This window comes from Octodon degus, unplaced genomic scaffold (assembly GCF_000260255.1).
Source record: "Octodon degus isolate 3935 unplaced genomic scaffold, OctDeg1.0 scaffold00132, whole genome shotgun sequence".
Lineage (NCBI taxonomy): Eukaryota > Metazoa > Chordata > Mammalia > Rodentia > Octodontidae > Octodon > Octodon degus.
The window spans coordinates 7,126,548-7,140,130 of NW_004524708.1; the positions used below are offsets into that span (position 1 = coordinate 7,126,548).

The 13,583-nt window shown below is 44.8% G+C and overlaps 1 protein-coding gene and 1 pseudogene across 1 annotated transcript in view; both read right to left on the reverse strand.

Moving 5' to 3' along the window:
* Window positions 1-4,367: 4,367 nt before the first annotated feature.
* Window positions 4,368-4,811, reverse strand: LOC101578040 (annotated as a pseudogene).
* Window positions 4,812-9,831: 5,020 nt separating this feature from the next.
* Window positions 9,832-13,583, reverse strand: part of Glud1 (glutamate dehydrogenase 1) — a 41,034-nt gene continuing 37,282 nt past the window's right edge. Inside the window, exons 12-13 of the mRNA XM_004641239.2 lie at window positions 12,506-12,568; window positions 9,832-11,063 (exon numbers count right to left, since the gene is read on the reverse strand). Of these exons, the coding sequence (XP_004641296.1) occupies window positions 10,944-11,063; window positions 12,506-12,568 (183 nt within the window). The 3' untranslated portion in view covers window positions 9,832-10,943. The remainder of the gene's footprint in view (window positions 11,064-12,505; window positions 12,569-13,583) is intronic.

Here is a 13,583-nt window from a genome sequence, read left to right on the forward strand (position 1 = left end):
ATTACTATTATTATTATTGTTGTTATTATTTAGGCGGAACCAGAGATTGAATTCAGGCCCTTGTGCTTGCCAGGGAAGTGTTTATTCTATTGAGCCATCTCCCTGGCCCTCAGATCTAGTTTTATAATTTTAAAAAATTTAAGCATTCACCATATTTTTGGTCACACGTTGTATGTTGTGTAAAATGTGTTCATTTTTATAAATCACACATGTAACTGTTTAAGGAAAAAACCTGATAGGATTCATCTAGCCAAAATATCAAGTATGGGGCCTGGGAGATGGCTCAGTAGAATAAGCGCTTGCCTGGCAAGCGCAAGGGCCTGAGTTCAATCCTGGGTTCTGCCAAACAAAACAAAACAAAACAAAACAAAACAAAACAAAACAAAACAAAACATCAAGTGTGCTGACCCCTGTAGGAAGTTGGAAATCCTCACTTTGTATATCACATATGTTCTTGATGTTTGAATTTAGAGAAAATCAGTACAATTTTTGTTTGTTTTTGTTTTGCGGTACTGGGGATTGAACTCAGGACCTTGCACTTGCCAAGGAAGTGCTTGTTCTACTCAGCTATCTCCCTGACTGTACAGATATTTTTAACATGTGGTTGTGACCCCCAGAACTGCCTTCAAAAATTTTGTGCAGGGTGCGCTCCCTTCTGCAAGATCGAGTCCCATGGAAGCTGGCTGGTTGGTCCTCTTGTCACCACTTGATAACTTGGCAAGGAGGCTGCGGCTGCAGGGGTGTGCTGGGTGGGTTGCTGAGCTCACTGGGCAAGTTGTGCCCAGGGAGTCCTGGTGGCAGGACCCTGGGACTGCCGAGTTAGACAAACGAACAAGCAAACAAACCCTTCCTCATTGCAGGCTGCGGGAGACGAAGTGCTTCCTTCTGCCTACCTACTTTCCATCGTGTGTGTGTGTGCGCTTATAAAGGGCTACAGCGTTGCCCGCAGTGTGGTCCGGGAAGGGCTCTAGCAATTCTCTCCCCAGTGCAGGCAGCAGACACCGCTCCGCAAGGACTGGGCCAGACAGAAAGACACCTGGGACCTCCAGCCTGCTGGCTGCTTGGTCGGGGACCCTCCACCTCACCGCATGCACCCTGGGTGGGCTTCCCCTAGCCCTGTCTGAGTTCGAGGCTGAAGGGTGCTGCCTGAAACGTCTCAGGATTAAACTAGATCCTGCCTTCAGTTGCCAGGGTAGCACCACAAGGTCAGGTGACTGTCAGCTTTTTGTCACTGTGACAAAAACCTAAGGAGAGCAGCGAGCAGTGAGCAGCGAGCAGCCAGCAGCGCAAGGTTTCAGTTGAGGGCCACGTGGCTCTGTTCCTGAGCAGGCTGAGACTGAATGGCTGCCAGGGGGCGCTAAGGGCCAGGTCCCAGCGTCTCCCTGCTTGCAGCCACACCCGCAAGCTGCTTCCTGCCACAACACCGCACAAGCCCCTGCTCGCCCTGCTGCAGGAGTCAGGCCTCCACCGGGGCCGTGGGGACGGGCGCGTCCAGACCTCTGCAGACCTGGGAGGAGCACCATGCTTCTCACGCCTCTGCTTCTGCAGCTTTTAATATTCATCCTGTTTTACTGGTGAGTCTATAGGTCTCTGTAGTGGCGCGAATTCAGCGACTGTAGAGCTTTTTATAAAGGAACTGAGCATTCCTCAGATAAGCACAGCTGAAGAGCCTTCCCTCAGAGCAGGACCTGCCTGGCAGGGAACCCTCACAACCTTTCAGTCTGAACCCTGACGACTCAAACCTACAAAAAAGCACCAGGTAAAGGTAATTAAGTGGACAAACAGAAGAAATAAGAGAAGTGTGTTTTTGTTTCTACTTTTTCTTCTCTACCATTTATGTACGTAAGTATGTATGTATGTCTTTTTGAGACAGGGTCTCACTATGCAGTTTAGGTTGGCCTTGAGCTCATTTTGTAGCTCAGGCTGGTCTCAAAATCCAAAACATCAAACTGGGCGTGGTGGCATGGGCCTGTAATCCCAGCACTTGGGAGGCTATAAACAGGAGGATCACTATGAGTCTGAACCACACAGTGAGACCCTGTAACCCTGTCCTAAATTAAAAAAAAAAAAAAAATGGACATGTAGAAAATCCAAAAGATCTTACCTCAGCTTCCTGAGTAATAGGGTTACAGGCAAGCGCCACCTTGCTGGGCTTCTTCTTTACCACTTAAAAGACAAGTATACAAAACAGTAAATACAGGTCACCATAGATTGGTATATGATGCACGGACGAAACATGTCTGACCATAACAGCAGAATGGAACTGTATCAACAAGGTTTTTTGACCGCTACTGAAATTATAGCATGAGGATCACCAAGTGTTCAAGGCCAGTCTGAACTACGTTTTTTTAAAAAAAATTTTATTTTGTGCAGGGTCTCACTATGCAGCTGGGACTCCTAGTGATCCTCCTGTTTTCAGCCTCCACAGCACTGGGATTACATGTGTGTGCCACCATGCCCGGACTCAGTCGCCAGCTCAGTGCACCTGAGGGTGGGGTTGGTATAGCATGTAGTGCCAGGGATCAAACCCTGGTCTCTGCCCTTGCCAAGCAGGTGCTTAGTCCACTGAGCTATCTCCCCTCCCCTCAGTCTGAACTATATAGTGAGACCCTGTCTCAGTGGAAAAAAAAAAAGAAAGAAACTAGTTGTTAGCAATTACAAAGTAGATTGTCATAATGCAGATATTCATTGAAATTTCCAAAGCAACCTCTGAGAAAATATTTTTTATTTTATTTATTTTAATTTTATTGAGAAACAAATATGAATGAGACATTTTCAAAACTGATTAATAGGACAGTTTCGATAATCAATACATTGTACATTGTTATCTTCTTAGTGGTTATCCATAGTACAAGAAGCAGACACGATATCCTGTCCAAACACTATTAGTACACCTCTTTCTTCTCATTGAATTAAGTGAAAGTAGCTGTATATCTATCCTATTTTGTATATATAAATACAAACTGATCTTTCCTTTGTATCCCATTTTTTTTTGCTTAGTCCTGTCAGAGGTGGATATTCTATTGGCATCTAAATACTACAGGTGTTTGAATTCAGCTAAACACTCCAACACTGTCTAGCAGTTTATAATATTAGTGGGTTATCCTCAGAAGTTATTGACGAGCTTTTTACAGCTCATCATATTAATATGGCTTTACTTTATATACCTTGTTTTTATACTTTTCTGCTAGATGGTTAAGACCAAGATAAAGCAAGACCTATATAACAAGAAATGTAACTTTTGTATCTGAAAAGGCCAGTTAAGTCCCCTCAGTATTTATCCTGAAACCCTGTACCACACTTTGTAGATCCTTTGTCAGTGTCAGCCATGTGGATGAGTCATGGCCATTGCTTGACCAGTTTGCTCTCTGTGAAAGCCTGCGAGAATATTTTTTCTCTCCATGTGACTCTCCCCAGGCACGCTATACATCATCGATCATATTCCTCTGGCTCCATAATTCCTTGATCAGAAAATTTGGAGCACAACTGAGTTACATGATGTTACAGTACAGGTTCTCCTATGTCCTGAGTCTTCACTGACCTTGAAAGGTTAGGCCCAAGATGTTGACTTGCAGCCCTTCCTTTTGAGAAAATATTTTTTAAAATGTATTATTACAAAGTTTTTTTTTTTTTTGTACCAGTAATTGGACTCATGACCTTGAACTTGCCAGGTAGGTGCTTATGTCACTGAGTTATATCCCTAGCCCTACTTTTTTTTTTTTTTTTTTATATGTATTTAGTACAGAGTCTACAGAGTCTCACTATACAGACAGGACTCATAGTGATCCTCCTATTTTCACCCTCCCAACCACTGGGATTACAGATAATGTGCCACCATGTCCAGTCTCAGTTGCCTTTCAGCACACCTCAGGGGGCAGGGCTGGCATGGCACATGGGGGATTGAGCCCTAGCCCTCTTTTTTTTTTTTTTTGTACTATGCAGTTTTATTAACCATTCAAGTCCAGTAGCATCTGGTAAAACTGGGACAGAATTAGGATGAAAAATAAACAGATATTCAGGATCTAACAATTTGAAAGAAGCCATTACATACTTTTTCACAAACAAGTTTTCACAGAGCCAATACAGTACTAGCCATTAACTCAGTACACCAAGTATACTGAAGTAGAAAAGATGCAACAAGAAAAATAGCTACATTAGAAAGACCAACACTTTAGAAAGAGCGTAAAACACTTTTAATTTCTCTCCTTTAGCCCCCTAAAACAACATCTTACAATTTGGATCTACCTATACAGTCCTGCATCAGCTTCTAGAATATTTGTCAGAGGGATAGAATAAAATGACACCGGCCAGTCCAGTCTTCGGATATTTAGGGAGGGCAGGAGGAGAGAGTCAGTTCTCAGAACAAATCAGTCAGCGTCAGTTTTATCAGCAGGATCTTTGGATTCTTCGTTCTTCCGGACTTCTTCAGTGTGCTTGTCCTTCTCCCGCAAACGCTCCAGCTTGGCAGCCATTTGTGCCTCTCGGTTCTCTTTGTCAGCTTCCAGCTTGTGGGTCAGTCTCTCTTCCATCGTCTTACTGATGTTGTTGTTCTGGTCTATTGCTTTTTGAAGTCCTTCTTTCTCAGACTCTCGTTTCTCAGCAAGTTGCTTTAAGACCTCAGCTTCATGGGACTCACATCTTTCTTCTGCAGCTTCTAACTTCTGAATTTCCTCCAGGGAAAGTTCATTCTTTGGAGGGGAAAGGGGGAAATCTGGGACAGATTCTTTTGACTGTGGGCTGAGAATCAGCCCAAAAGCCTGGCCTGAAGCACACTTCTCCAGCTCTTTCACCTGAATAGCAGGAGAAGCCATGGTGAGCAGAGGACAAGAGCCTGGCTGCCAGTGTATTCCACTGGTAAGGAACGCCCTGCTCCGTCCGAGGCGCCCGGCATAGCAGGATTCTGGTTCCTCACCCAGCACAGATGCAGTGAAGAGTGCCCACCAATTTGATTCCTTTTCCTTTACACTTGTGTTGCTATGATGGCTCAGCAAGCGGTTGGCCTTCCCTGCCTCAGGGAAGATTCAGAAGGCTCCAGAGGTCCCAGCGCCAGCGTCAGCCAGGTTTCTCCTTTTGTAATAGGTAATCTGTGGAGAGACGCTTTTAGACTTACTTTAGACTTTCTTTAAATTCACCTAAAGAAAAATCTGCACTCAGAGTTTCAGTTGTGAGTTCTATTAAAAAGGAAAAGAACAAACAGCAAAATTTCAAACCTAAAAAAATACAAAAGAAACATTTTAACTCCTTCTATGAGGCTAGTATCACTCTGACCCCCAAATCAAACGCACACCACAGATAAAGGAAATTACTGAACAATATCCCTTATCTATGTAGCTGACAAAATTCCCTACAAAATATCACCAACCCAAATGCAGCATAAATTTACCGAAAGGAAGCCAGTGTCATGCATCCTCTTAACAAAATGGAGGCAAAAAAACAGGTAATCATCTCAACAGATGTAGAAAAAGTGTGACGGACTCCACTCTTTCATCATAAACACACTTTATCAGCTTAGGAACAGGCAGGAACAATGCTGGCCTTTTAAAGGCTTTTCATTTCTTTCTTTTTTAAAAAAATTTTATTTATTTATTTATGTGTGTGTGGCCAGCTCAGCCCACCAGGGGGCGGGGCTGGCTGGCATGTGGTGCTGGGGGATTGAACCGCGGTCCCTGTGCTTTGCCAAGCTTGTTCTAAGTAGGTGCTTTAGACCACTGAGCCATCTCACCAGCCCCAAGGCTTTTCATTTCTGAAAAGCCCACTGCCTCATCTGCTCTACCCAGTAACACTATGTGCTCTTCCCCACTCTCTTTTTCTTTTCGTGGTACTGGAAATCAAACTAGAGCCTTCTTTAAATTTCTTTCTTGGGCCAGGATGTGTGTGTGGGGGGGATGGCTCGATAGAATAAGCGCTTCCCTGGCAAGTGCAGGGGCCTGAGTTCAATCCCCGGTTCCGCAAAACAACAACAAAAAATTTCTTTCATCCTTTCTTCTTAGATAGGATCATGCTAAATTACCAAGGATGGGCTTAAATTTGAAACACTCCTGCCTCAGCCTCCAAGTGCTGGTATTACAGGGTGCTGCTATGCCCTGCCTCCAGGCTTGTTCTCTGTGGTGAAAGTCTGCTGGTGTTCCAAATCTTTGGAACTTTTCTTTTTAGAGGTACCAGGGATAGAACTCAGGACCCTGCGCTTGCTAGGCAAGGGTTTATGCCACTGAGCTATGTCCCCAACCCCTGTGGTGAAAGTCTGAAGGCTCCCCCAACAGATCAGGAACAGGACGAAGATGTCCAGGCCAGCCAGATAGCTCAGCGGACTAAAGAGCTTGCTTAGGCAGAGCACAGTGGCCGGGGTTCGATCCCCTGCATGCCATGCTGGCCCTGCCCCTTGGGCGCGCTGAGACAGGGATTGAGACTGTGTGTGGTGGCGTGGGCCTATCATCCTAGCACTTGGGAGGCTGAAAACAGGAGAATCACTACAAGTCTGATTTATGTAGTGAGACCTTGTACACCCTGCCCTAAATTCATAAAAAAATAAATAAAAAATTAAAAAAATAAAGATGAAGATGTTCAATTTTCCTATTTCTAGTCAGCATTTTAACAGAGGAAACAAAATAGAAGGCAACCATTAGGAAGGAATGAAGTCAAACTATGCTTGTGAACAGAAGTCATATATAGAAAACTAAAGATTCCAGATGTTTGAAAACTACGTTACAACTCTTTTGTAAATGAGTTCAGCAAGGTTGCAGGCTACTAAGTATGTCTGTATTCTAGGAAAACAAAAAAAATTCCTACTTAACTTCATGGATAAATAAACAAAATATATTTTTAACATACCAGTTACGAAATTCTTTAAAAGAGCAGAGGTAAAGCGCAAGGACCCAAGTTTGGTCCCTAGTACTGGAAAAAAAAAAAAAAAAAAAAAAAGCAGAGGTAGATCTGTGTGACATTTGATTATTCAGTGGTTTCTTTAATATGACATTTTTAAAAAAATGCATTTAGTACAGGGTCTACAGGGTCTCATTACACAGATTGGATTTGTAGTGATTCTTCTGTTTTCAGCCTCCCAAGTGCTGGGGTTACTGTGTGCACTGCCACACCCAGTCTCAATCTCAGTCTCAGTGTGCCCTGGGGGTGGGGCCAGCAAGGCATACTGGGGGATCAAACCCTGGTCCCTGTGTCTGCCTAAGAAGGCGCTTTAGTCAGCTGAGCTATCTGGCTGGCCCTTTCATATGACATTTCTTTCTTTTTTTAAAAAAATTATTTATTTATTTATTTGTGTGTGTGTGTGGCCAGCTCAGCCCACCAGGGGGCGGGGCTGGCTGGCATGTGGTGCTGGGGGATTGAACCGCGGTCCCTGTGCTTTGCTAAGCTTGTTCTAAGTAGGTGCTTTAGACCACTGAGCCATCTCACCAGCCCCTCATATGATATTTCAAGCACAGTAATTCAAGAAAAATTGACTGGACCCTTAAAAAGTTAAAAAAGGACATAAAAAAATGAAAAGAGGGGCTAGATGTGTTAGTGCATGCTCGTAATTCTAGCACCTGGGAGGCTGAGACAGGAGGATTACTGTGAATTTGAGGCCAGCCTGGACTACAGAATGAGTTCAAGGCCAATCTGAAGATAAATAGCAAGTCCCTGTCTCAAAAACTCAAAAGATCCAGGAATGGTGGCACCCACCTATAATCCCAGCACTTGGGAGGTTGAGGCAGGAGGATTGCTGGGAATTTGAGGCCAGCCTGGGCTACATAAGTGAGCTTAGCTCAGTGGCATAAGTGCCTACCTGGCAAGCACAAGGTCCTGAGTTCAATCCCCAGTTTAAAACAACAGCAAAAAAGGACTAGAGAATCCTAGTACTTGGTAGCTGAGGCAGAACACTGGGCTACAACCTAAACTCCATAGTGAGACCTTTACTAGGCTGGACTACATAGTGAGACCCTGCCTACAAAACACCAAAAGAAAATGAAGACAACTAACAGACAGAACTAATTTGCAAATCATATATCAAATAGGGCCAATGTCTAAAAAGTACTGTCACGGCTTGTGTCTAGATGTCCCCCCAAAGTCTCAGGAGGTGGGTTTGTCAGGGGTGGCTGGTCTAAAGTATGACACTGGGATCAACTCATGGTGCAGGGCTAGGACCAAGAGCACTGGGATTAAGGGTGTGGGGTAGGGAGAGCTGTGGCCATCCCTTGTTGCTTTGCTACTTTCTGTCTGCCAGGAACTGTTTCTCTTCTCTGATGCCAACCAGCCACACCACCCTGCCTTGAAGCCAGCTGATTATGAACTGAAACTCTACACATAAAATTTGAGCTAAATAAACCTCTGCTCCTTTAACTTTGGGTGTTGAGTATTTTGTCTCAGCAATGAGAAAAGTAAGACAAACCCTGCCCAAAATTAATTAAAAAAAAAACAGGGAAAGGGCTTGAATAGGAAATGAAGGCTTTACACTGCTTGGGGACAGAAGAGGGACGGAGCGGCCTGCAGGGGAGCAGCTGTCCGGTCTGGCTTTGGACTAGGTTCTCCAGGGGAGCGCCCAGCTGAGCCTATCTGCATCCATGAGGCAGAGGCCAGGCCATCGCTGCCCTCCCCACAGGGCCCTGGGTAGCCCACCATGACAATGAGCCTCTGACCCACAGTGTCAGTGCTAGAGGCTGAGAGACCGTTTAAAGCGTAAGTTTGATAAAATACAAACATAAAGAACCAGTAAGCTATCTGGAAAAAAAAACACACACACAAAACCCATTGAGAACCGTAACACATACTGCCAAGTGAACAAGAACAAAACCCCCCTTTTTGCACAGCTCACAGCACTCGCAGCATTGAGCTCTGGCTCTCTTAGTGAGCAGCAGGGCTGAGCTGGCCAGCTATGCTTGGGAGCAGGGTTGGCTTGTGAATAAAGATAGCCAGGCTTTGGCTTACAAGAAGTAAATCACCCACCCTCCCAACTGAGCTGCCACAGGACCCTAAAAGCAAAACACTGAAGCTTTCACTGCTACCTAAGTAGGCTAATGAACTGGGGCCTTTAGGCAAGCCTTGGCTCAGACATCGGGGACTTTTTGGGTGCTACTTAAATCATCTGTGGCCATTGCTGAAGCAATTAATTTTAGAGCATGAGAAGTTTGGATTTTGATATTCATGTAAGTAAGAAAGGTTCAGTTAAGCCAAAGTAATGGACTAGGATCTTCTAGCTGAATAGGAACCAGTCTGACACCAGCACTGCATAATCCTTACAGACCAAGTCTCTGAAATTGGCAGCTAAGTAACTGGTAGAGCCACTCCAAGCTAGGTGTGGCGCACACCTGCAGTGCCAGCACTTGGGAGGCCGAGGCAGGATGGCCGAGTTCAAGGCTGTGAACTGCACAGCAAACTCCTGCCTCAACACCTCCCAAGAAAGGCACAGTGAAGTAGTCTGTCATTATCTATAGGAATCCTTAAAGAGTGTTTCTGAAGAACAGCCTGACACTTCATCAGAGAATGCAAAACAAGGAGTAAGGTTTGCTACATTATGGTGGAAGGAAATGTTAAGAAGGCATTGTGAACCCGTTGTGGTTTCATCATTTACTGACATCAAATATACAAACACAGGGCTGGGGAGATAGCTTGGTGGCCTAAGTGACTGCCTGGCAGTGTAACGGCCCAGGCTCTATCCCTGGTGCTGCATACCAAGCTGGCCCATGCTGTGCCAGCCACTGGAATTGGGCGTAGGGGTGCACGCCTGTAATCCCATCGCTGGGGTGCTGAGACAGGAGGATCACTATGAGTCGAGCTGTGTGGCAAGACCCTGTGCCAAATAAATAAATCAATCTTCAAATATAAAAACACAGAAGAAATGCAAGATCTGGAAAAGGTAGACTTTAATAACTTTTTATCACCAGGTTGTCATGCAGTTACAAAGTGGTTAGAAATTTCTGAAAGGGCATTATTGTTAAAAAAACAAAAACAAAAACAAAAAAAAAAGCACTCATCCTTATATAAATAGTATCTAGTATTCCATTAGGACACTACATTTCAAAATGCCTTGGCCAAAGAATTCCGCAGCCCTCCAGTCCGTGGTGAATGGGATGGAGCAAGGCCAGCGGGCTCCACAGTGCTCAGAGGCAGATGGGCTCCAAGCGAGGGTCTGTGGTTTTTCCTGGGACATTCTACCTCAACTGCGGTCCAATTAGTCAACATAACAGGTCTTCAAAGGGGAGGAAAGACTGATTAATTACTATGATAAGGGTGTTACTGCATTCTTTGGACTACGTGTCATAATTAGCAAATCCTGATGGTTAACAAAAATAGTTTCCGTGGTTGCAGGTATGAAGATGACTCTCCACTGGGTTTTGTAGTTCCTGCTGGACAATACAAGACTGATAAGCTATAAATGATATTGTTATGTTATAAAAATACTAGCTTTCTTCATTTATTATGTTTATAGGCATTTCCTGCTTGAGTCAAGGTTAGGCTTGTTAAGTGATTAAAGGCAATTTATTACAGCAGCATGTACATATTTTATTCTAAAAGAATAAAATGCACAAGAGGAATAGCTTTTATTTTTCTTTGCAACTTGTGAAATTGAGTTTTTTGTTGTTGTTGATGTAAAATACTTTTACTCAAGTAACTCACTTGAGGACCATGCCACCTTATGAGGATGCCATATAACTACCTAGGTGTGTAAAAGCGCTAGCTCACAGAGGCTTCTGGGTCAGCATGGACTGGGATCTGGGAGCAAGGCCACAGCCCAGGAGGGGCTTTCTAGTCCGAGGCAAGATGTCTGTGTGGCTCCCTGGCACAGCTTGTGCAAGATCCCCTAGCCTTCTCTTGCTTCCTTTTAAAGGGCTGATTTGGGCTGACTGGTTGAGAGTGGTCCATTATCTACTGAGTCATGGGAAAGATTGCTGCGGTTACATGTAAACTGAGGGCTGCAGAAAGTACAGGTGGAGGGGGTGGCCAAGCACCACCAGTATCTAGGTGAAGGTCACACCAGCTTCATTGTACACTTTGAAGACCTTCTCAATGGCATTGACATAGGCCGCCGTCCTCAGGTCCAAGCCCAGGTTGTACTTCATCGCTGTGCGCATGATTTGCTGAAACAGAGGAGAGAAAGGCATAAGACCCCACGTAAGCAGCCGCACTGGGAACACACATGGCACACCTGGCCTCATTCAAGGCAGGGGTGGGAGGCCACAAACTACTCTGTCACCAAGGCCCAAGTCTCCTTGGGCTCGTTAGATCCTGCTATCTGGAATGAGTTCCAGCAGACACTTCTGAATAATTTTTTAAAAGAGTAAATTGTGGGATGACCAAAGTACTCCACAACATCATGATGGCCACAGCTGTACAGCTCTGTGCATTTAGTACAGGCTGCTGAGTTACATACTTTATAAAGGATGAGTGTATGGCATTTTAATTGTATCCCAAAATATTAATTACACCAACCCTCAGAACTGCCACTTTTCATAGGCCAGAGAGATAGCTCTGTGGTCTAAGCACCTGCCTGGCAAGCGCATAGTCCCAGGTTCAATCCCCAGTAATGCATACTGTGCCAGCCCCCGAACTCCAGGCACGCAATGCTGGCCACCGAAAAAGGACGTGGTGGCGCACGCCTGTAATTCTAGTGCTGGGGAGGCTGAGATAAGAGGATCACTACGAGTTCGAGCTGTGTATCGAGACCCTGTACCAATTAAATAAATCAATCTTGGCCGGGGAGATAGCTCAGTAGAATAAGCACTTGCCTGGCAAGCACAAGGGCCTGAGTTCAATCCCCGGTTCCACAAAAAAAACTAACGTCTAAAATGTAGCTAGTGAGGGGCTGAATTTGGAGCCATATCCATATCGAAAATATAAAAAAAAAAAAAAAAAAAAATCAATCTTTAAAAAGGGGCTGGCTAGATAGCTCAGTGGACTAAAGTGCCTGTTTCCGCAAAGTGCAGTGGCCAGGGTTTGATCCCTGGCATGTAGTACTGGTCCCACTCCCAGGACATGCTAAGATAGTGATGAAAACTGGGCGTGGTAGTACACACCTATAATCCCAGCAATTGGTAAACTGAAAACAGGAGAATCACTATGAGTCTGATCTATGTAGTGAGACCCTGCACACACCCTGTCCTAAATTCACTAAAAACAACCACTTTTCATCAATATGTTTATGTTGCTTCCATTCAGAAATCCAAGTAGGCAGAATCAGAAGAAGAAATTAGAAGAACTGTGAAACAGAAGTCTGGTGGCAAAGACCCCTCCTTACAGTCCATTAGTGGGCTGCCTGCAGCTGTGCCGTAGGTGAGCATGGATCCAGAACTAACTGTCCCTCACCCTTAACATCATGCCCAAGTCCCGGGTCTGCTGGGCACACTGGAGAATGAGAACCCCGCTCATCCTCTGAGGCAGGAGTGCGTGTTCCACTGCACACAAATGAGGCTGTGTTTACACTGCTGTTTTCTACCCCTCCCTCCATGGTCCACCTGTGGGATGAGGCAGTGGAGGGTCCTTTATGCTACCAGCAGGAAGGCAGATGGCACCTGCTACGTACCCTGGCAGACCGCTCCATTGTGTAGGCCAAGCCCGAGTGCACAATGTCTTTTTCCGATGCGCCCTGTTGAGAAAAAGAGCACAAATGTATCAAAACCACACCAACATGCCTCTAAGTCAAGGCAGAGCCAGATGGGTTCTGGGGTTTCAGTAAAGCCCTAAGTAATTTCTATAAAGTATCCACTGGAGCAAAGTAACTACTTCTTCTTCTTCTTCTTTTTTTTTTTTTTGGTGTGTTTGTCATACATAATAACTATTCATGCTGGGAAATGGATACATATGTACCTTGTATCTTGATCATTTGACCTCCTCCTTTCCTTTAACCCCCTTCCCCATTTCTAATAACTCTCCTTGCTTCCACCAAGCAGGAACCTGAACTTGAGCCACAGTTCAGTTTTAGTTACATCTGGTGGCAATAGATACTAATGAAATAAGATTGTGGTAAAACAATGAATGCACAAAGGTATGGACCACAAAACCCAGGGGCAGGCAGTGATGTCAGCTCCCTGCACTCAGATGCACTCCGGGCCGCATCACACTGTCTATGTCATGGTCCTCCGTGTCACAGGAGACCAGGCCTGGCACAAAGAGGAACCTGGGTCAAGCCTACAGGAGCCCTGGAGTGCACTCCTACCTATGCTACTTAGCAGTACCGCCAGCACTAAGGCTGGTGGATCTTAGCAGCTCTGTAACATTAATCCTGAGGCAACCCGGGACCTTCTACTATCTTTCCCAGCTGCTCTCTTTCCTATACCAATTATTTCTAAAAGCCAATTTATTTGAGTAGACTCATCTGTGCAATGTTTCTTGGAATGCATTCTAAAAACAATTTAAGGACAAGAAACTATCACTCTTAATGTGCCGCACAAAGCCATAGAACACATCCTGCTGTGCCACTTCAACATCACCAATAAAAGTGCTAAACAGCATCCAATTCATGTACAGTACTGTAAGATACACATTTTTGAATCTGTCTACAAAGTCTATTTCAGTAACATTTGTGCCTATTATGTGGTAGGGACCTTTACGGGTTCTGAGGACCAGCAGAAAAGAAAACAATGTGAACTGTTCTCTGACAA